Consider the following 24,549-nt stretch of genomic DNA (forward strand, 5'->3'; position numbering starts at 1 on the left):
AGAAAGAGAGGGAAAGAAACACGTGAGAAATACAACGACGTGGCCCTAGTTGGGGACCTGGCCCACCACCCGGCACGTGCCCTGACCAGGACTCCAATCGGCGGCCATCCCTCGGTTCGCAGGCCGGTGCTCAGCCCGCAGAGCCACGCCTGCCTGGGCTCATCTAAGAACACTTTTAAAAATAAAAGACAGTAGAATACGAGTTGGCCTTTTCAGTGGCCGCCTCAAAGAAGCCATGTTTTTTAATCTTTAGAAATGTTCATAACACAACACAGTGATCAGAAATAATAATACCAAATAGAAGTGTCATTTCCTAAGGGGAAAACACATTGCTCTTGGCAATGACTGTAGGTAGCATTCCTGGAAACGAGCAGAATTCAGAGTTTCAGCAACACAGTGAAGGAAATATCTAGTAGCAGGAGTAATGGAAACAAAAACATAAAAGAAAGAATAGTTTAGAAGAATCAGAGTTGTTCACTTTGTTTTATTACAAATCTAAATAGCGGTGCTGAAAAACTTCACTGAGGAGTCTAACATGCCATTTTGTTCACTGCCACCATCTTCCACCAGCCGTGTCAACGTTCAAACATTACTCTAGGACTTCGACGTGCCACAGAGTGGCTCAGGGTTCGGGGTGGCTGAATGAGGGCTAACGCTGGAGACCAACAGGACATTCTTCTCACAGGTCAAATGGTATCACCCAATTCTCCAAGGACACATGATCTACAACAAAAGGCTGCCTTCTGTTGAACTCAGTTGCCTACCTGGATGTCATTTTGTCTGAAAAAAACTCAACTCATCTTTAAGTGCAATTTCATGTATCTTCTCCCCCCTTACTTATCTCGGTAGAACAAATCTCTCCTCTCCTGGTACCACTTGCACCCTGTATCTGTGTTCATAACAGCCCTTACAGAATAGAATTTACATAAAATTCTCCATTCGTTACCTCTACCATGCTGGAAGCAACCTACGGGCTGGGCTATCTCTCGTGTATCATTCTCTCCAGAGCTCATCTAAGTGCTTGGCTCACTTGGCTCACAGCAGGGATCAGTAGTGGTTGTTGAATGAAACAAACGGGCAGGGGCGGTAGCTGGTCTGGCTGGTGTTTTTCGGGAGGTGAGGAGTCTGGAGGAAAAGCCCAATGCCTTCTTTTAAGTGATGCTAGAGCTGCTATCACAACGGGGCCAGAACTGGAGTCTGAAACACACTGACACTGGTAGGCCAAGGTGGCAGGGACTGGCTCTCCATGGGGACAAATCATTGCAGGTTAGAGGGGGAGCCCGAGAGCGCCTAAGACTGGCCCAGAACTCGGCCACACAATGCACTGCTCAGTGCAGCAAGAGAAGAGGCAGAGGGAAGTAAAAGCACAGTTAACGATAAAACAGGAGGTTCTGGGGAGGTGTATGGTAGCTTTCTAAGGGAGAACCTGGAGGGTGGAAAGCCAAGTTTCCTTCTGCTTTGGTGGTCTGTCGATTCTGGAATGCCCCATTTGTTTGCTTTTGCCATTACACTGGGGAGACAGAGTTGCTGGTGCTGAAGCGAAGGGCATTGCTGGGGACGGGAGCGGTTTAACTGGGCGAAGTTTGAAGGCAGGAAATGGACCGCATGTGGGTGCACACTGCAGCGTAAGACGTGACTGTTATCCTGACCGACACGTAACTCCCAGTCACTGTGATTTCCTTACATGGCTGTCAGGTTCTCTCTGTCCAAAGCATATACCAGAGTTTCAAGCCATATGCCAAGAAAAGTTAATTTCTTCGAAAAATGCTCACTATAAGATTTGTTAGATTAGAAACAGGGTTTGGTATATTCACCTCCACAACGGGAGGGTGGCTGGGGAGAGTAGCCAGGAGTAAGCACACACATAGGCATGAAATAGCATCATTTTCTTTGAAGTTCTCTTTAAAATAAAAAGTGTACTGAACAAACACATAGACCAACAGAACAGAGTCCAGAAATAAACCCAAGTCTCTTTGGCCAATGGATATTTGACAAAGGGGGCAGCAGCATAAAAAAAAGTGTACTGACCATGAGAGGAGCTGAGATGTGCCCTGCTGCAGCTGGATGTGGGAGGAGCTGAGATGTGCCCTGCTGCAGCTGGATGTGGGAGGAGCTGAGATGTGCCCTGCTGCAGCTGGATGTGGGAGGAGCTGAGATGTGCCCTGCTGCAGCTGGATGTGGGAGGAGCTGAGATCCCTGCTGTAGCATGCCCTGTACGCAAACAGGCTCTGGAGAGGCCTGATGTGAGTCCACTGCACCCCAACCCCCTGAGAGGTTGTCTTGTGGGGCTTATGAAGCCCAGACACATCCAGGAGGGGTGGGGCTGTGGCAGGTTTTAGCTGTGGTGGGGAGAAGATGAGTTAACTGTCTCAGTCACTGGTTCACTAGTAGGGATGGGGTCAACCAGCTAGGTGTTGGATGGGTGGGGTGTGCTATGATGAAGTCCACGGAAGACGAGTCCTGGGACTGTCTTGGAGTGGGGATGGAGTAGATACTATGTACCTACCCTCATTTCTCTACTAGAGACATGGGAAAGTCTAGACACACGACTTCATATCCCTTGCAGCTAGGGATGCTGCGTGGTTCTGGCCAATAATCTATGGGCAGAAGTTCCTGGGGGGGGGAGGCTTCTCTTTCTAAGTAAGTCAAAGCCCCATCAGGAATAAGCTCTCAGCTTCCCTACCTTTCCCTTCATTTGACTGAAGGTCAGACCTGAGGCCTCAAGGGGCAGAAGTCATCAGGTGATCACGAGATGACAGCATGGAAATAGAGGTCTATATGCAAAGGACGAAAGGACCCACAGGCCTGATGGCATTGTTCTGATGTTCTCTAACACTGGACCAGGTGCCTCTATAGCCCTGGCACATGAGAAAAACAGGCTCCTGTTCCAGCCACTGTCACAGTTTTCTGTTACCTACTGCTCAACTCTACCCTAGTGGATTAAAGCAAGTGAAGGTGGGGCCTTTGGGCCTCCTGGGTATTTCTGGTCACAGCACAGGGGCTGCGGCTGTCCTTAACCTCCTATCAGATGCTGGCACTTGTCTGGGGAGAAACGCAGCGTCATGCCGTGTCTGCACATACTAGGACTTCTGCAAGAGCAGACAGAGGTAGGAGCCGACTGGAAAGGAGCCCTTCCGGGGACGGCCCCTCCCAGCACGTCTTCTGACTGGTCATGAGGCTGGCAGATGTTGCCGAATGGAGGGGTTAGGCAGGTGCTGCCCAGCAGGGTGGCGTGGGGGCAAAATCCTTAAGCTGCAGGGCTGTGAGACGGGACAGTCCCAGAGAGGGGAGTATCAGGTGAAGTCTTCTTACAAGGGGAGGTCTTTGGTGATCTTTATTTTTTCCAGATTGTTTTCAACCTTTTCCCCATGGTGCCAAATGTGGCTTTTAGCAATGTGAAAACCAGACTTAAAGATGTACTTCTTCCATTCTAAAATCTCTGCATAACTTGGAGGAATGTTTATTATCCACACAATGTAGTATGCATTTCTCCATAAACCAAGAATGTGGTTATTATAACCATCCACTTGGTTTGCGAACAGAAAATTTTATCTATGTGATAATAAGTTCACCAAAGTGCAAAACCCAACTCAAAGTGTATAATTTTAAAAAATTATACATTTTTTAGAGAGGTGGATAACTTATATATATATATGTAAAATTTTCTTTAAAAAAATTGAACAATCTTGTCATTTGACTGTAAAACAGATTGTATTCTAGTACCACATCGAAGCACCTTTTGCCCTAAATCCCTAATACTAACCACATACACACAGAGGAACCTTTTTCTCCACTGCTGAATTTTAGGCTAAACTTCCACCAGTCAGCGAAGTTGCAGCCGGTGCGCTGGCTTCGGCCGCACATTTACTAAAGTGGGACGATACAGAGAAGATGGGCAGGGCCCCCACTGATGACGACACGCGCCTGCAAGGACGACGGGCAAGTCGGTAAAGTTGCAGCTGCATCCGTACACGGACCCCCCCAGTGACAGAACAGGTGACACAGGGTCCAGTTCTGTCTTGTTCAGAACAGCAATCCGGGACTGAGTTCGACATATTCTGAGAAGAAATGTGTGCTTCTTTAGTGAAGCCCACTGAATAGTCCAGTTTTTTTCACATTATACGTGTTTTCAAAAGTTATCTTCACACTGACTAAGGAGAGGTTTTGAAAGTTTCTTTACAAGAACGTGCGGCAGAGCGATGCCACCCACCAGGAAGGCCCTCTGTCTTGGCTGGCACTGTTTCTGCAGTTCGGTCACTGAAGTGGATTAAACATTGCATCATTTGGCCCAACTAATGGAAAGACCCTAGAATATCTTTTAAAGTTAATTATCTTGACCTGTGAAACCGCTAAGCTAAATTATATTTGCTTTTAGCTTTGATCAGAAAATTCAATTTAGCTGTCTCAGTGAAAAGTCTATTTCTCATGAAACAGAACATCTATTCTAAAGAAAATATATAGGAGAAAACATTCTAGAATCAAAGTAAAAAAAACTTACATATTTTTTAAAAGAACACTTAAAACCGTGTAGCTACGCAAGTTGAACAGATGAGCACTAAGGTCAAGTTTCTGAAGGGCGCTCCCTGAGTGAAGGCTGCTCTTCCCTGAATGCCGGACAGGAATGGGGGTGCGCCACTCAGCCTGGTGAAGGGGGTGAAGGCACACAGACTCAGCCTGTGGGAAGGGGTAGCAGTGACCGAAATACTTCAGTATTTTGGTTCCTTGAAATTTTCAGACCTTGCAATAACAACAACAAGAATCTGTGCGTAAACTCAAGGATACAGAAGCCCAGTTTCTAGATAGGGCAGGATTTATTGTCCACCACTTGGACTGGCAGACTTCCTCCGTCTGTTTCCGTAAGATTTCTACTGAAACACAGACGTTACATAATGAGCAAACATCGCAAGGCCTACAAGTCAAGCTGGCACACTGAAGGTCATTGTCAGGATGACGGTCAGGCCACCGCGCAGCTGGTCCGTGGGGGAAATGTCCAGAGGGCACAGAGAGAGTGGCCCCTGAGAAAGATCTGGGACCTGGTCTCCTTTTCTCTTGACAACCCCTCCCCTTGTGTGACCTGAAAACCACGCCACCGACTCAAGGAGCTGGTCGAACAGTGATGACCTTCACCCTGCCTGGGATATAAGCTTGGGAAGAGTCTGCTAACCATCTGTAAGGGCCAGTCGGTGTCTTGCAAGGACTGCTTCCTCTCAGTGGGACCTCCTATTTGCAGTAAGCAAGGCAACAGGAATCACCTAAGGCACGACTAGGACAGGCCCGGGCAGAGGCAGCTTCTGTGGTGGTGGTTGTGAGAGGAGGCAGGAGTGACAGGGACTCAAAGTGCACAGGTGGGCAGGGGCTGGCTAGGATAAAGGAGACGCTCGGGTGAGGGTCATCCAGACGTCACCACTAGGAGACTCAATCAAGAACTCTAATGAAGAGAAGACGGGTGTTCTTGCCCCTTTCACTCTATCCAAGGTCATGCAGACTGAGTGGATAATGGGCAAAAAAAAAAACCCCCCAAACCAGAGATCACCGAAGTCCTGGCTACTTACTCGGGCATCAGAAGGCCAGATCCAGAATGAACAGAATTAAAAGTCAGAGCAGGAAGGGATGTCAAAAATAGCAGGGCTGTGCTCCACACTCTGTTTACAAGTTGGTCGTTTGGGACCGCGATGAAGCAATGTGGCCGTGATCAGTGCGGTTTAGAGTCAGTTTTGCACACAGCGTAGCTCTACATGGTTGTGCGGGAAAGGAGTCCCAGGGCTTTCCGAGTGACAGTGAGTCACAGAGAGGACAGTGTCCTGCATCCAAACTGCCCTGCTCCTTGATGCCTGCACTTGGTGCTGCGAAAGATGCAGGCCAGACACTGTAGCCTACAGGAGGATTTCTCTCTCTCAAGTGCAGCTTGGGAAGGCTACTTCTTTAAGAGGGTATTTGTAATTCTGATATAGAAAGAATGGAAAACACCTTTAACAATTACCTGTTTTAAAAGCATTAAACACTAGAATATTTGTCATATGTAATGTATTCAGCCCTCTGTATCCACGGGTTCCACATCTGTGGATCCAACCAGGCTCGAATCAAAAATAAAAAAAAAATCACAAAAAGTTTCAAAAAGCAAAACTTGAACTTGCCACGTGCTGAACAGTATGCCGAACCCACTCAAATGAAGCGTGCATATGTATCGCACTGCAGCCTGTGTGCAAACACCACACAATTTTCTTTTTTCCTAATTAAATTTCTTGGGGCGATATTGCTCACTAAGATTATATAGGTGTCGACGGTAGGCTTCTATGACACATGATCTGTGTACTGATGGCGCGCCCACCACTTTCCACAAGGGACCACAGAACCCAGGAATGTCCCCGTCCATCCTGGAACCCATCACCCATCTGACAAATGCCTGTGTATAGGGTCATTACATTCACATAGAAAGACAAATAAAACTTTCTTACATCCCCTGTCTGGATTTGGGTTTAGAAAATACTTTGAAGGAGGCACAGGAAAGTACAGGTAGTTGCCTATCTAATGCCTATAGAAACCCAGATGTTTTGGGTAGAGTGTTCTATAAATGTCTATTATATCCTGGTGGTTGATAATATTATTGAGTTCTTCTATATCCTTGTTAACTTTCTGCCTTGCTCCATCGATTGCTGAGGAGGGGTATTTAAGTATTCATCTATGTATGTTTGTAGATTCATTCATTACTGCTGTCATTTCTGTCGGTTTGTGAGTCAGATACTTTGTAGCAATCCTGTTTGGTGTATGCACATTTAGGACTGCTATGTCCTCCCGAGGGAGTGAGCCTTTGGTTACTATTATGCAATGCCCTTCTCTGTCCCTGTAACTTCCTTTGTTCTGAAGTCTGCTATCTGAAAGAGGCTTCTCCTACTATGGGAGAGCACAGCATTCCTACGAAACCTTTCCTAAGCCAAATGGCATAAAGCACAGAGCGTCTCCTGATTTCCAAAAGTTCACGGTATACCGCTTGGCTTTGATGAAAGAGCAACATTAATGTGGTAATGCTTTTGTTGTTGTGATTGTTGTTTTGAGTGGAAATCCTCTTTGGATTTCTTCTGATCAGTGAAAACAGGTAACAATTAAGTATTTTGTAAAAGTGAAGTGGTGTCCTGCCAACTTTTGGAAAGCAGGGGATACCTGCATTAACACATTCATTCCTGGTTCCTTTGGATCAGTGTTTGCATGATACATGTTTTCTCATTCTTTTACTTTCAGTCTAGATATGTACTTTTATTTGAGCTAAGTTTTCTGAAGACAGTGTATAGTTATGTCTTTAAATTCACTCTGCCAATCTTTGTCTTTTAATTGGTGTATTTTGGACTTTTATAGTTAATGTAATTATTGGTATATTAGAGCTTGTATGCCATTATTTGTTTTATGTTTTTTGTTTCTCTGTGTTCTCTTTTTTGTCTTCCTGTGCATTACTGGATATGTTTTACCATTCCATTTTGATTCGCCTGTGGTGTTTTTGAGTATCTCTTCTATAGATTGTAAAGTGGTTATTCGTGCCCTGGGTTCCTGCAAGGATCCCATGCACGCCACGCAAGAATCCCTCTCGCCTTTCTGCATCTAGAGTGGAGAAGTAGCAGGGTAGGGCTTAAAAGTAAGGCTTGAAGAGACTTTTCTATCAGTCAAACAAAGTTCCCCCCACTCTGTTCTCATTTTATTTCTCGTTTTAAACTGTTGGAAGGAAAAAAATCCAACAAGTGATTCCCTGGTTGCTGTTCACCCACTGCCTCAGATTATTCTCCCAGTGCTTTCGGGCAGAATAATACAACCCACACATGTTCAGTAAACACGCTTACTCACCAAGGCAGAATGGCTCCAACACGCTCAGGGATGAAAATTCATTCTGCAAGTTCATCCTTTGAAGGGCACTTCTGAGGAGCCAGGACTTGATTCTCTCTGGACATGGTTTAAGCAGCAAGTAGCTGGAAGCATAGAGAACATACCGAAGCCAGCACAGGAGTGGGGTGGCGATCCTGCCATTGGGTGTCTCGGACATTCGCTCAATTGTTGGGAAGAGCAGACAGGAGCGAATTACCTACAAGAAAAGCATATTTTGATGAGAAGTTTCTTCAGGGATAACCTATTGCTTTACTGCTTTGTTTTTTTAATACAGTATTGGCGAATGCCTGGCTTATGTCTAAGGGATCTGTTCACACTAGGAATCATCACCCATCGTTGTCTCAGCCCACAGCCAATCTGGGCGGGACACAAGGATGTCCCTTGAATTGTCAGGCTTAATTTTCAGGGTGAGAAGGAGATCAGATTCCTGGGTAACTCTCTGATTATGACAGCAACTCCTAATCCCTTTGAAGGATGAATGAAAGGAGAAATTAATATACCATTTCAGTAGCTATTAACAACTTGATTTCGCGAATGAAATCAGAAGTGGAGCCACATAAAAACTCTATTTCTAGTCAGCGTTTAACAAAACTGATTACATCTGGAGACAGTCCGCTTCTGAAAAGCTCCTCTGTTCCTTAATCCTATTGACCAAGGACAATCTTGAACAGGCCAAGGACAAGTGAGGTTGGAAATCTTTTCCTCAGGGGAAAATGTTTAAGGACAAAAATATAATCTCAACTCAACTTCTCAGAATATCAGGAAATGAATTCTAATAATACTCCAGGAGAAAAAAGAGTATTGCTAAACATTTTAAAATTTACCATTATTTAGCGTATTAATATTTAAATGATTAGCATATATGTAAAAACAATTTCTATGGGGAACAGAAGTCAATAACAGAGTAAACAAAAATGGAATAGATCGTCGATGTTAACAGGTTGCAGAAGAGGAAATAAGACTGAATTCAATGGTTTCGCTGTTTAAAAAAATCAAAATTGTTAAGTATCACATACTGAAAAGTATACACAATTTAAATGTGACATTTGACAAATAGTTTATAAAGTGAAGTTATGTAAGTCAAGAAACAAAACAGCCAGCATGGTGTCTTCCAGTCACAACTCGGCCCTGCCTTCCCTTGCTTTATACCAATGATTACCATCCCTCACTGTTAAATCACTTCCTTGTCTGGCTTTACATTAATACCTTTCATCCTACCACAGAATGAACTGTATCGCCTCCAAATCTACCTTGGTGCCTCTGGACGATGTTCTAACCAACCGAGCTACCTGGCCAGGGCTCCAATGTGACTGTACGTAGAGAGAATGATAATCAAGGTTAAATGAAGTCATGAGGGTGGGACTGATAGGACCAGTTACCCTTATCAAGAGAGACCCCAGAGAGCTCGCGCTCTCTTCCCGAGCATACGCAGAGAGGTCTGGTGGCCTGGTGAACACCAGGGGAAGGTGGCCATCTACAAACCGGGAGGAAGTCCCACGGGAAACTAGCCAGGCTGGCGTGCTGATCTGGGACTCCCAGCCTCCAGAAAGAACACATGTCAGTTGTTTAAGCCACACAGTCCATGGCATTCTGTTACGGCAGTTCCAGCAGACTAATACACATCCCTTAATACTGGAGTTAACTTCCTTCTGTTAATGAAGTTTATATGAGTGTAATCATGCAGTTTATTTTCACATTTTACTTCTCTGACTCAACATTGTCTGTAAGATTCATCCATGTTGATAAATGTAGCAATAGGATTTGTCTATTGCAATATATTTGTCTATTGTATGAACATACCTCAACTTACTTATTTTACTGAGAGCTATTTGGGTTGTTTTCAGTCCAGATACACTGTAAGTATGCTGCTATGGACATTTTCATACGTGTTTCTTGGTGCGCATGTGCATGTGTTTCTGTTGACTGCATCAGCTCGAAGTAAAAACACAGTATCCATGTGTTCAGCTTCAGTAGATAACCCAAAGAGCTTTCCAAAGAAGTTGTAGCAATTTACCCTCGTAACAGCAGACATGCGAGTTCATATTTTTACCTGTCTTCATCACATCTGGCACTGGCAAACTTTGTAATTAGACTAACCTGGTGTATTTCCCTGTGGCTTTAACTTGTTGAATAGCTTTTCTGTGTTGATTGGACATTTCCTATCTCCTCTGGGTGCTTATGCAAGTCTCTCACACATTTTTCTATCAGGCTGGCTGTCTCTTCATTTTTCTTATTGACTCACAGGAGTTGTTTTTCACTCTGCATACCAGCCCTTTACCTCGTGGCGGTCCTCAGCTTACCTGTTGAACTCTTATTAGTTTTACCTTTTTCATAATGGAAGTAAGTTCTTAAGTTTGATGCGGTTGAGTTTAACAGTTTTTTTCCTCTATAGCTATTGCTCTTTGTGCCTTGTTCAAGAAATTCTTTAACCTCAAATCATGAAGCTATTTTTCCCTCAAAACGTCTTGAAATCAGGTAGTGCTGCCTCTTATCTGTCCTACAACGTGGGTTGAAGCCCTCGTTTGTGTTTAACTTCGGTGGGAGTCTGTTCCTGCAATCTCAGGCACCAGTGACTTGTCACTGCCCTCACACACGTACACCCTCCTGCTGGGCAGGCTGAGTGCACTGTGCCCACCAGGACCTGAGAGTAAAGGTGGGTGTTTGTAGACTTGGTCTCCTAGTCCTTTTTCACTGTAACCTGCTGGATGGCGCTGCCTGAATGTTGAACTCGATCAGGTAGCACTTGTAATTCTGCCTTCATGTCGCTCTTATTAATGGAGAAAAAGGATCTGAGGGGAAACTGTGCAAGACTCTTTTCTTTCTAGCCATATCTTCTTGTTTTTCCTTGGTCATATCTGTCAGCTAAACGTTCAGCCATTTCCTGTAGACTTTTCCTTTGCTCTCAACAATGACAGATATTCTAGTTGTTTCTTTTTTGGTCACAATAATTCGACCTCTACTAGACCTCCTCCTCTGTTACATAAGTAAGAATGACCTGTTCCCTGAATACCTCTGTGGCTTCGATGGGGAATAAAAAACATTCTTTGGGATCAGAGGGCCACAGCCTTTTCAGATGATTTTTAAAATCCTGGCTTGGCAACAACAGATTGCAAAATGCTCATAACTTGCTTTTTGAATGAATGCAGGGTTTTAGCTGGAATACAGGAGTTTCGCCACCTTGGCATCTTCTCAAGCACGGATCAGAGATGCTGGATGTACAGATGGTGCTCAGTAAGGCCTTACAGGCATTAGTGGGTATCGGCAATGACCCCGGCTCCAGAATGTCAGGAATGATCCAGAATCCTCCCGGAATCAGAGGCGGCTGCCTGGACTGCAACGGGTTTATACAAATGTCATACACAGGTGATCCCTGAACAATGTGGGGCTTTGGGGTGCCTCCCCCATTCAGCCAAAAGTCTGTATATAACTACTGACTCTCCCCAAACTCAGTCATTTCTTATTATCCGAAGGAAATTAGTCCCAGAATCCCCATAGATACCAAAATCTGCAGATTCTTGTCTCTTACATAAAAAGTATAACAGAGGTGTCCAACCTTTTGGCACCTCTGGGTCACACTGGAAGAAGAGTTGTCTTGGGCCACACATACATCATGACACGTAATCACAAAAAAACTCAAAATGTTTTAAGCAAACTTATGACTTTGCGTTGGGCGGCAGGCTGGGCACCGCTGAATGCACACAGCCAGCTCTCCACATCCGAGGATTCCCAGCTGTGCATGGAAAACAGTTTCCGATCCATGGTTAGCTATAGCCTTGGACGTGAAATGCAGGGATCCAGAGGGCTGACTTTATATTTATTGAAAAAATCCATGCATAAATGAACCCATGCAGTTCAAATCTGCACTGTTCAAGATTCAACTGTATAAAGATTAAGTGGGGTTAAGAGATCTCTAGGAAGTATCAGTGGACAAGAAAAGTCAGTTAAAGGAATCATTCGCAGGGGGAGTTCCGGCCACGTGCACTCAAACACGGACACAGAAGGGATGATGTCAGCTCTGGAATCCCAGGGCTTGTCTGCTATCTGGTCGCCTCTGTTCCCTTCTAGCATGACACACGGGTACGCACGGGTTCCCGCTGCGGCAGTTACTGTGGACGACACAGGGCCAGCAGACGAGGGAACTCGGGCCCCGTTCTGACTCCTGTCTTCAGCTGGAGGAAGCGCAGGTAAAGGGCCTAGCTGCTCTCCCACCTGGCCAGTTCTCTCCATTCTCCCACTCGATACACAGTGGGCACGGAACTGCTTCTCTTTGCACTTTAGTCCAAAGATATTCTTTGGGACTTCTCCAAATGGCTCCAAGTCAAACGTGACTGCTGTCTCAGAGACGTGGAACGTGTCCTTCCGAGTGGCAAATGGTGAGAAGTCTCACAATACTGAGTGAGAAGTCTTCAATATGAGCATGAAGACGTGGGTCAAAGGGAACTCTTAAACACAGCATTAACCATTATACTTCCCTCTTCTTTTTTTTAAAGTACAGTCCCATTAGTGGGTGTCTGGAGCTCACACAGAGTAAATTTTTATTGCACTGTCTAATGTTAGCAGCTTACTTCAGGGAGCTGGTGTTTCACTTGGATATCAAGCAGTGTGCTTTAAGAACGCGAGAGGTAGAAACAATGAAAAATTTTCAGCATCTGGAGTGGTGCTACAATTAAGCATTGATCCCGCACCTTCAGTGTATGTGCTGCTGAAGCGAGCAAGATTCTGCACCTTCAAGTTTACAATTCTGCCACTACCTCTAGGGTAGTTCTAATATCATGTCTTTTTACTCCTGTAAGTGTTTCTGGACTTAACAAAACCTGAGAGATTTAAAACAGGGGCGGATTCACAAAAAGCAACCTTTGGTGTGGAGAGAGGTGGGGTTTCTAATGGCCCTGCTGGGACTTCCTGGCTGAGGGGCTAAGCAGGGGCTACCCTCCCGATCCCACAGGAAGGGTCCTCCCTGGTAAACAAGAACAGGGCTCCTGACGGCAGCTTCGGTGGCAGCCAAGGCAATGACGAAGAGGCTGACTTCTCAGGTCCGGCCCAGCCTCAACCCCACCTGGATGGATGTGCTACCGTAAAGAAGCCAGGTCGGTCACCGTTCACAGTCCCTGCAAGTTCTCTGGCAGCCAATGTTCTTCAGTAATACCTCTAAAAGCTCTATGGTCTAGTCTTTCACATCTAGGTTCACAATCTACCTGAAATGTATTTTTATGTGTGGTGTGAAATATGGGTCAAATGCAATTTTTTCCCATCTGGAAACCCCATTGTCCCGGCATCATTAAGTGCAAAGACCGCCCTTCCCCTGCCTTTCTGCAGAGACACTTCTGTTGTAAATCCTGTGTATGGGGTCCTTTTCCGGGCTCTCTAATCCGTTCCACTGGGCTACTTCCCGGACTCTGCGGAGAGCACAATGGCTGATTTACTACAGGTTTATAACACACTTTGAATCTTGGTAGAGTAAGTTAACCCCCCGCCTTGTTCTTCAAAAAGCCTTGGGTATTTTGGCTCTCTGCATATCCATAAACATTTTGGAACTGGCCCTTCAAATTCCACAAATACCTTTTCTGAGATTCTGATTGGGATTGTACTAGTAGTCATCATGTATAATTTTTGTCAGATAATTGGGGACTTATTTTTTATACTTTTGTAAATAGAATATTGAAAAAATTTCATTTTCTAAATGGTTGTTGCTTACATGACATAAAAGATATCTACTTGTTGATTCTGCATCCAATAAACTTACTAAGCTCCTTCATTAGTTCTAATAACTTGTCTGTAGATTCTTTTGGATTGTCTAAGTACGTACTTGTATCATCCACAAATAGAGTTGTTTCTTCCTTTCCAATCCTTGTATCTTTTATTTTTTCTCACTTTATTGAGTGATCCAAAGCCTTAATATAATGCTCAATAGATATAATTCTTTCTCCTAAATTCAAACATAATTTCAATATAAGTCACCAGAAGGCATGATGTGTGCTGAAGGTTTTCTAGAGATATGCTTTATAAGATTACAAAAGTTTCCTCTATTTGTAGTTTGCTAATTGCTTTTAAAAATCATAAATGGATGCTGAATTTCACTAAATATCTTTTCTATACCTATTGGGAATGATGGTGGGTTTTTCTCCTTTTACTTATTAATGTGGTGAACTATCACCTGATTTTCTAATGTGAAACTGACTTTCCATTCTTGGCATAAACCCACCATCTTCACCACCCTCTGTGTACGCTTCTGTCCTCGGCTTTCGAATATTTGGTTCAGGGCCTTTGTGTGTTGGTAAGTGAGGATGGCTGGTAACTTTCTTGTGTTACTTTTTTTTTCTAGATCTGGATATAAAGGTTTGCTAGTTTGAGAAAACTGAGTTCAAGAGTATGTTCTCCTCCATTATTCTCCTCCTCCATTGTCTAGAGGATTTTATAAAAGAATAGAATGACTTATTTTCTAAGTATTTCTAAATATTTGCTAGAACTCACCAGAGAAGCCTGGAGTTTTATTTTAAGAATGTTTTGACTACTGATTGCTTCATTTTCTTTAATGGCTTAGAACACTCATTCAGGCTTTCTGTTTCTTTGGGAATCTGCTTTGATGTTATCTTTGTCTAGGGATTTGTGCATTTCATTGAAGCTTCCAAGTGTACAGGCATAAAGTTAGTTTATAACACCCTGGTGTTACACTCCGACCTCTGGCCCACCAGCCTGGCATGGCCGCTTTCCTTTCTGATATCGACTGTTACTGCCTGAGACAGGAAGCCTCTGATACCTACAGGAAGTCTCTTCATCTATCGTAATGCTTTTCCTTTAGTGTTTATTTTGTTTGCTGTTAACATAGCGACCAGCTTTCTTTTGGTTAGGATTTGGAAGATATAAGTTTCTCTTCTTTTACTTCCTGCCTTTTCATAACCTTAAATTTAGAATAGTTAGGCTTTTTATATAACCTGACCATCTCTGTCTTTTAACTAACATGACTAACACGTTTACTACCTTTTCACTTAAATAATTGCTAATATTTTGGAGCTAAACCTGTAGACTTAAAATCTTATTTTGTGCTTGCTATTTTTTGTTTCCCCTTACCCCACTTTTCTTTTTTTTAAATATCTTTTGCTTGAGAAAGATATAAGTAGTAAGATATAATTGACATACATGATAATTATGTACATGATATAAAATGAGTAAAACATGTATGTAAATAGCAATAAACGAATAATAATTTTAAAATGACCACGTGACAATGTAAGGGACAAGTAATGACAGGTAACGCGTTAATAACTGAGTAGAAGATGGAAAACCAGAGGAAGTCTCAGGTCCTGCGGTGGGCCGGGGAGGAAATGAAGTAGTGGGAGGGGCCAGCAGCTGTGGGAGGCAGGGCTCAGCTCTAGGTCAGGTGTCCCGGGAAGGCCTCTGTGTGAAGGGCTGTGTGCAGGCAGCAGGGAGTGAGCTGGAAGATTCCTGGGAAAGAGCTTTCCTGGGAGAGGGGGAAGCAAGGGCCAACGCCATAGGACAGAACCTGTTTGGTGAGTTTAAGTCAATGCAGGGAGCGGCACTGCTGTTCTTTATAGAGGGCCTACCAGGACTGGGTGTTAGTCCTAGTGGCCGAGACCCCTTTGAAGGGGTCTGAAAACGGGAGTGACTGTGCCTGGCTTCCATTTTAATAAGACCCCCTGGCTGTTGTGTTACTGCTGCTCCAGAACTATAAACCCAATGAAAGTAGATGAAATAGATGAGTTATACACAGGGAAAGCAAAATTATCAGTATCTATGGTATATGTTTTAAAAATTCAGGTGTAAAAATAAAAGCTAAATACAAACCTAAGAAGTAATGTACAGCACTTATCTAAACAAAAACCTCAAAATTCAAAGTAGTATTTCTTTATTCTTCTATTGCAAAAGAGATAAAATCTCCCCTTAAATTAATCTATCCATTCAATTCATTCAATCCCAATTAAATTACTAAAAGGTGACCCCTATTTTGAAATTGAACCAATTATATTAATGTTAATCTGGGAAACAGAATGTACTAATAACTAGAAATTCTGAAAAAGAAGAAAGAGGGGGATTAGCTCGACTAAATATCACACATATTAGTTCGACCCATAACAGAAGCTACAACAGTTAAAACCGTACGACAGAAAAGGACCACACAGCTCAAGGGATAAAAGAAAGTCTAGAAACTAAAGACCTGAATATATACAGGAATTAAATTGATGATAAGATATCATCGGAAAAAACAGAATTGTTCAATAAATGCAGCTGAGAAAGCTACAAAACAATTATTTGGACTAGCAAGGCGAGTTGAGCATCCATAATAGGAGCGTTTACCTGAGTTACCGTGCGCCCCTACCAGGGAATACTACACTACAGTGAAACGCTAGATCTGCGTGTGCTGACAGTGCAGATGTCCGAATCCTAGTTCTCCTGCTCACCCAGCTGGTGGGACTGTGGATGAGAGGGAGTTGACAAGCTTGAAACGAGACACTCTTGGGGCCCACGTGTTCTTTGGGCGTTTTTATTCCCAAGGTGCAAAGGTAATTTTGCTTATTTTCACCTTCCTAAACTGTGTCCTCTAAGTGATACCTGGAAAATTAGATGTCACTGAATGATGTAATCCTCACTAATTGGAATTTAACTAATCATCTTTCAATCTTATTTGCTCCTCCAGGCCACTTTTAACCATACTGGGAAATCAGCAACCAAGTACTACCAAGAATTTGGTTAAAAAATAATTCCAGGGAACAATATGAGGTCAGCACAGTTAACCCTAATCCCGTGAACCTCCTGTGTTTATAACTACACTGCAGATGGTAAGAGAAGTTATTCAGACGAGGGCTCTTGTGCTACAAATTCTTCATTAGGAAAATAAAATCAAACGGTTGTATTGTCCTGTTCAGGAAAGCAGAAAAGTATGCTAAAGTGCATTATAAATATTTTAAATGAGAAAATCAGAAATAAATGTTTTGCTCCTCACCCCCAACCCCACTATGGCCAATCCACAGTTAACCAGAAAAATCAACGAAAGAAAAGGATCCATCTTCCAAAAAGCCCAGTAATTTAGTCATCTTTGAATTCAGTTTCAAGCTTATTCACTTCAAAATAAGGCTTTCTGGTATTTATTAAAACATCCTCAACGATTTAGAGAACATAAACAGTTAACACAGTTACTGTCACACTAGTCACCCTGCCCTACTGCCGCCACAGCTAGTCATGTGACCCACAGTAAACAGGGCCCTCGGACTGATCGAACCAGCTGGCAGAGGGGGAGGCGGCCCATTACTCGGGATAAGTGACCCATTACTGTGACCCACGTGAAACAAAACCGCATGCAAGGGGAGCTCCAAAAATACACGAGCACCTACAGGGTTACATCTGGCCGATCTATATCAACAGCAAATTGAGAATTAAAGTGCACTCTGAAATCATGGGAATGCACCGGGGCAACGAGGAAGTTCTAATATGTACTCTGAATGCATCACTGCTTCTCGGAAACATAAGCAGACCACATACTGCTTATCACAACTAATATTTAGTCGATGAGACTGGTTTTCCTCTTTGTCTGTGGAGAACAACAGTTACTGCCTGTTGGGTGAAACTTATACTTTTCCTAGATCTCATAATAGTAATTTCAGTGAAATTTATAGTCCAAATTTGATAGGATAAGTCATAGTAATAAAAATTTCTTTTCTTCATATAGCAACCTATTGGCCAAAAAACCCACCGAGGTCAAGGAAGTATATACCCAATTTTACAACACAGCTGCACGGAGGAGGTTTCCAAATCTGAGTACACGGCAAAACATTTTCTTATGTTACTGTCTCATTAAAGAAAGAACTGCTAGGCTGGCCAGTTCACTCTACTCTAAGGAAACGTTTTCTTATATTTCACATTCTCATCTGAAATCTGCCAGGGTCAACCTCTGATAATGAAGCACGACCATGTTTTCATGAATAGCACAGGAAAGTAAATGTACACCCAGGGGCTTTTTTCAGAGGGCACCTTCCTGGGGGCCAGAGACAGCACTTTGATGTTTATTCCTGATTTATTATTATTATTAATCAGTTTTCAGAAAGGAAGTTAAGAAATGATTTAAAGAACAGCCATAAGGTAAAGGGTATGACGTTCAGGTGTGGTTTATGTGCAACGTGTTTTATTAAATAGGCATTAAAAAAACCCAAAGAGTAAAATCTAAAGGATCATCAATAAACTTTACTCATCAGATAATTTATTATGTACGCATCCATTTTTCTGGGCTGCAGCAATGAAGCCTGTATTATGAAGCCACGACAACTAGTGCTTCGACATCCCGATCAGCTGGCCCATCTGCTGCAGTAATGGCTGGGCGCCTCCCCACTGCACAAGTGGAAAACAAGAAAACACAGCACACAGCTTTCCCCTTTATATGACCGCTAACATTGTTAAGACATGTTAGAGAACACGCAGTGTAAACCAGGCAGCTTTCAAAGATTTAATTGCTATTAGCCAAAGCATAGACCTAGAAGTAATCCTAGTCTAGTTTTTCTTTCCTCCAATAAGGCCGCATTTTTTTTCTTGTTAGGATAAGACTATTCAGCTTACTTAATCGTATGTATGCAGTTCATAAATTGCAAATACAATTCTATTTTTTAAGGGTCAACAGCTTGCTTTTTGAGATCATATATTCTGCCTTAACAATTTCATCCATCAGCAAGACAGGAAAATGCCCCAGAGTAGGGATGTGCTTGGAATAATGGCAGTCGTGATAGCTGACCATCTTCTGCAAACCACACCGATACACTTTACATACAATTCTCACTCAGTACACATAACAACCATGCCAAGTAAGTTTCTTTGTTCCCTAGATGAGAAAACTTAGACTTAGCTACGAAGTAACTAAGACGAGGTGTGGACTCAAGCAGAGTACATCTTCCCATAGTTTAAACCATCTCTACACGATTCATGCTCAATACAATGTAAATGCCAAATACATAGTTGTTACACTGTATTGTTTAGGGATCAGCTCTCTGGGATATTTTTTTCCTGCATATTTTTGATCCACTGTTGGTTGAATCCATGGATGCGGAACCCACAGATGAGGGCCAACTGTATACACATCTGCTTTCCCTACCCCCCCTTGTGGGAGTGGGGGAGAGACAGAGAAAATGAGGTTAAATATTGACAATAGTAAACCTGGCTTAAGTGTATATGGTGTTCTATGCACTACTCTTATTCTTGCAACTCTTCCGTAAATTTGAAGTTAAATGTTAAATAAATTAACAGTACAGTCCACCACTGCCCCCTATCCCCACCCACGGCACTTCCTACCCCCTTCACTTTGCTTCCACTCCGTTTCCACCTTTGAACGTACTGACTTACACACAGTTTTAGGTTTACTACCATCTCCCCTTAGCAGACTGAACTTGGAGAGGGCAGAGCTTCTCCTGTGCCTTTAAGTCCATAACAGGTGCTCAGTGACAGTGAATGACACGTGGCAGATGAAGGACAGTTTGGCAGGGGCAGCGGGTCCCCCAGGGTAACTGCCTCACCCAATGCCCCAAGCAACTCTTCCTCCAGCCCCAGCTCAGGACTGGGGGGTTTACTCTGCATAAAAATGGAGAGTTTTCGGACCCGGGCACACTGGACACAGAGACAGGCAGGGGAAGGGGCCACCTGAAGGCCCAAGTGCTAAATGCCCACCTGCCGTGCAAGCCCAGTCTCCGGTGCAGGCTCCAGTTGATGGTGCTGCCCTCAGGCAGGAGGTCAGAAGAGTTTTTTTTGAGAGATGAATAGCTCTAGAGAAAAACATACACATGACACTGGGGAACAAGCCTCCCTGCCACCCCATAAAAAAAAAAAGCCAGGACACCTGTCCGATCACCCTGCAGTGAAGCTGACTAGCTGACCGGGCTCACTCCCACACAAAACCTCCTGGGACTCTCGGTGCTTCTTTCTCACAATATGAACAGATAACAAGGGGACGTCGGACACTCGAGGAAAGCTTCAGAGCAGTCAGATTAACACAAGCTAAACAGAGAAGAGGGACTCAGAGGGTCAGAGACAACACAAGAGCGTGACAAAACTGCAGAAATTTGCTGTCCTTGGAGGGAGTGAGCCACGAGTTCATAGAGACTGCACCACAAAAGGGAACTGAGAATAAGAAGCTACCTCAGAAGTTATTTGCATAAAGGCTGAAATCCAAGTTCAGTTAGATGAATTTCAAGACACAGTAGGGGGAAAAAAAACCCATACTGTTCATTGTATTCAAGTTAAAAAACCCCCAAAACCCAAACAAACAGATGAACGATAAAAACTAAAACAAAACAAGAGAATCATCTCTGGAGGTTTGACACACAAAGCTTGAGAAGACAAAGAGGAAAAAGTACAAGAGAGGTTTTCAGTATGTTCGCATGCCAGTTTCCAGATTAAAAAGGATCAAGAGTCCAAAAAATATCATCGTTAAATATAATAGTGGGAATAAAGATTCTAAAACTGCCCAGAGGAAAGAACGGGTCACACGAGGAATAACACTCCACACGGCAGGCTGCCCAGTGGCAGCGAGGCGGCGACCACAGCCGGTACCGCGGAGGCAGCAGTGGGGGCGGCAGACTGGCGCACTGCGGAGCAACCTTCCTGCCAAGTACAACTGCAAAGGCTGCAGAAAGTCATGTTTAGAAGCGCCTTTGAAAGCACCAAAGGCGGGGGTGGTCTGAGGGGCCCTGTTTCTGGAGAAAACGACACTCGGAGAGGTGTCCTGACACAGCTCCTCCACGGCACGTGCAGATTTCGAGCAGGAGCTGAAAGAGCAAGAGGCCATAGAACCCTCCTTCAGCTCAAGTGTCAAAACGCTGGCATTTGCTGCCATTAAAAAGAAGCATCCTAGGCTCCCAGTGGGACCTACTGAAGGGCCCCTCTGTAGAAAGCGATGAGCTGGAAAGAGACCAGCCCCCACACAGGCAGGTCTGGTTCAGCCAGGTCCCCACGGCACTGAAGTCACTGGTCCTTCCTACAGCTGCTAGGCAAAAGCAAAAGTAAATCCTTCCCAGAGGGAAACAGAAGCCTCGTATTGTCTTCACAGCTTTTCATACACAATGACGGGTGTTCAGATAAAACAAAAACCTCGCCAAGTGGTGATGGCTAATTTTCTGTGCTGACTGGAACGGCCACGGGGTGGGTGGTCAGATACCTGAAGTATGGGACCGAGTAGAGCAGACTGCCCTCCCCAGTGGCAGTGGGCCTCATCCAACCTGCTGAAGTCCTAAACAACGCAGGCCAAATAAGAGAGAATTCCCTCCGTGGACTGCCTTTGACCCGAAACACTGTGTTCTCCTTGCCTTGGGACCCAAACAGAAATACCAACTCTTCCCGGGTCGGGTCCGAGCCCACCTGCTTGGGGAAAGCAGTGGCGCCGTCAGCTCCCCTGCGTCCCCAGGTGGCCGACCACAGATCTGGGCACGTGCCAGCTTCCGGAAGTGTGGCAGCCACCGCCTCACAGGTGACTTCTTTCTGTGCGTGCACACACATCCTTCTGCCTCTCGGGGGGAACCCTGACGAACATGACAAGTTCCCGAGGGACAAAGCAACAGGACCAAAATCAAAGAAGAAAAAAGCAGAGAAGAAATGCAACTACCTGAGTGAGACTCAGCTACTGAAATTTTCAGATAGAATCTTTATTTTTATTTCAAGTATATCTATGATTTTTTATATTTCAAGAATAAAAGTAATTAAAAAATTATCAGCAGTATAAAGGAGAATAAAGTCAGACATTGATGTTAAAATAACTGTGATTAATATAATCAAATTAAGGGACAAGATGTAGAATTTCAGGAATTCTGCATTAGTCACTATAAAAATAATAAAATGGAAATTCTGTAAGCAAAAAAAATGGAATGACTGGAATTGAGAATGCAAGAGATGGGTTTAAAATCCATTCACGGCTCACGTGAGGATGAGTAAACTGAAAAGCAGGTCAGAAGAAAATACCTAGACTGAAGCAGAGAGAGAAAAAAAGAGCTACTGTGTGTAAATTATACCTCAATTAAAAAAAGAAAACCTCAAAAATTGAATAGGATCAAATAAATATGCAATGCCTATAATAAAAGGTGGAATATATAAGAATTATGAGAAGACGGGCTACAAAGGAAGGATGGTAAAAATGTGAAGAACTGGGAGAGTGGGAGTCTGCACTCGGATGGCTGATTCTGAAAGACAGACAGGCATCTCTTAGGTGGTGGGAGGAAGAGGCAGAAAGAAAGTGGACAAGAAACAGAAGAGTTAGGAGGCGGCACAAGGCATGTCCAGGGCAGGCACAGGAACTATGGCCCACGAAGACAAGGGGAGGCTGTCTCCCTCACCTGGTCCCTCACGGGGACGGAGAGTTCCCCTGGGGCCCACAGCACTGGAATCTGCCCAAGTTTTTGGGAAATCGGTGTTCAGTAACATTACTGAAACCTTCAGAGCCTTTCCCTTCTGCACTAGAGCACAAGAAGCTCCTAGCATTTTCCTGGGGGTGGCAGGTTATGAAAGAGGAAAAGGCTGCATCGCTTACACTCCACGTGGCTTCCTGCAGAAGCTCCCGTGACGGCGCTGGTGAGGAGGGAGCTAACACTGGAGGTGGAGCTTCTGAACTTGTTGACAGCCTTCAATAATGTGCTCTCCCTCTGCTACCTGCAGAGCTGACACTGGTGATGATTTACTGTCTGGTTTCTTAGGGACGGGTTGCCAGGAATGGTGCTGGCTTCAGTCCTTACCCACTCATCAATATGCCTCTCTGACACCTGATAATCTGGCTGCTTCCCAACCAAGTACAATGAGTCTGAACCGGCTTGGAATGCATGATCTCGAAGCAACCGCATTTTATTCTTGTGAAGCATCTTTCCTTTAGTGCCTGCCAGGCTTTTTCCACTCCAGGGAATTTTTTTTGTGGTCTACACTGCATATTGTTCACAGACTTTCCACCCGAGCAGGGAGGGCTAACAGCGTCATGCGTCCTGGGTAAGCATGTTGGGGGCCTTTCCTTCCTTACAGATCCCATCCGTGGTTCTCTTCTCTACAGGCCGACAGACCTACAGAGAACTCTCCCTGGAACAAACAGTGGCTACCAAAGAAAGTCCCCCCAAAGAATTTTGTTACACCGTTCCTCCTCTTTTTGTATCTCTTCTCTGCCATCTCTGTGCACTGAGGCTCTAGGAATTCCTCTCCTGCGAACATCCAGTTCATTAGCATAACATGGTCCAAATGTAGCAAGGTACCAGCTATGTTCCTCAGACCTGTATCCCTCTGACAGCAAGGCTATTAAGAAAAAGACACCTCTTCCTTAACATGGGCCACCTACTCATACCCCAGAGCCTCTTCAAGTCCTTACTGCTATGAACCGCACGGTCTGATGGGAAGTACACATACCTGTATGTTTTAAGGCCTGCTTCAGCCCAGGGGTACGACGAAAGATGATGTGAACCCAACCTCTGATTTGCTATCACATTCTAGTAATAATCATGAGTCAGGCCATCAAAAGGCACGCCCACCAACAACACACAATTTGTTTTTTGGGGGGGGGTGTTAATTAAAAAGAAATCGCAATTTACCTTGAGTAGAGCAGGATGAGTAGGTAAGACAGGGAAGGGGCTAGAATGGCTGCTGGCTCGGTGCCCCTGCTGGTCCCAAGGGCGGGCTCTCCTGCAGAGACGCCATGAAGTTGATGTGACCCTTAAATTCCCTTTGCATTTATTGTCTATTGCTGTATATGAGATTATAAAAATCTTTCTGTCTCCTGAACCAGTGTTCTGCTACAAAGTCACACAAATTGCTTTCTTAAAATAAGAAAATGCACAATCATGAAATGATTACAATAGTGAAGAAATATATGCCATTAAAGAAAATTTTAAAAATAGAAAATAAATAGGAAAAGCCACCCCAAAACTTACCACCCAAACACAGCTACTGTATTCATTTTGGGAATTTTATTTTCAAACTTTTTAATGTATGTTTTGTTTTGATATATATTTGTCTGTATCTTTACGTCTTTGTTAATTTCTATAATTAACTTTTATGTATTATAATGTCTTCTGAAAATGTAACTTTAATACTTCACATTCCATGTTCTACTTAACCTTCCCTTTGGAGTCAGACATTAGGATGTTTTCAATTTTTTGTCACAACAAACAATATTTTTGTACCTGAGTGTTTTCTATTTTTGAGATTTTCTTAACATAGATCCCAAAGAAAAGGATTAGTAAGTTCAAAGGGTATGAACATTTTTGACAGGAATTATTTCTTCCTGATAACTCGGGATCACTGTAAAAAGGTGGGCGCAGTGTGGCGTGTCCCCTCCAGCACACCCCACCTCCGATCCTGCGACCCCCCGGGGCACACCCGCTGGTGTCCGCCTGCTCGGACTCCGCAGCTGCACCCACACTGGACACCGCGCTTTCTGAACACGCAGCACGGCAGCGCACTCTGACAGCTGCTGAGGGACGTTCATCACACATTAGCAAGCACTACTCTGCTCAGCAAACGCACACTGGGCACTGCCACATTGTCACTCACTGCTGTGTCACTCAGCGTGCTACCCACACTTTTTTTGAGAGGTTTTATTTGCTAGTTCTTCAGTGAATTATCTGTTCATGTTCTTTGCACCTTTATCAAAGAAGCTGTTACAATAAGTTACTGTTTTAGCTTCACAGTGAAGAACATGGACTTTGGAGTCAAACACACATGGTT

At 44.0% G+C, this 24,549-nt stretch overlaps 1 protein-coding gene and 1 long non-coding RNA gene across 4 annotated transcripts in view; both read right to left on the bottom strand.

The window, feature by feature from the left end:
• The window catches only part of LDAH (lipid droplet associated hydrolase), a 72,665-nt gene that overhangs the window by 14,860 nt on the left and 33,256 nt on the right, over positions 1 to 24,549 (bottom strand). For both annotated transcript variants that reach the window (XM_037151715.2, XM_037151716.2), the window contains one exon: positions 7,831 to 8,065. In XM_037151715.2, the coding sequence (XP_037007610.2) occupies positions 7,831 to 8,065 (235 nt within the window). The remainder of the gene's footprint in view (positions 1 to 7,830; positions 8,066 to 24,549) is intronic.
• On the bottom strand, positions 16,848 to 24,125 carry LOC128627691 (uncharacterized). 2 transcript variants are annotated; one of them, XR_008391978.1, is made up of 3 exons: positions 23,415 to 24,125; positions 19,531 to 19,625; positions 16,848 to 18,207 (listed from the first exon to the last, which is right to left on the bottom strand). It is a non-coding gene; the product is annotated as an uncharacterized LOC128627691 (long non-coding RNA). The 2 variants fall into 2 exon arrangements; XR_008391977.1 differs by having other exon boundaries at positions 22,379 to 24,125.

The sequence above is a fragment of the Artibeus jamaicensis genome, unplaced genomic scaffold, assembly GCF_021234435.1.
Source record: "Artibeus jamaicensis isolate MK-2021 breed Jamaican fruit bat unplaced genomic scaffold, CSHL_Jam_final contig_465, whole genome shotgun sequence".
Taxonomy (NCBI): Eukaryota; Metazoa; Chordata; class Mammalia; order Chiroptera; family Phyllostomidae; genus Artibeus; species Artibeus jamaicensis.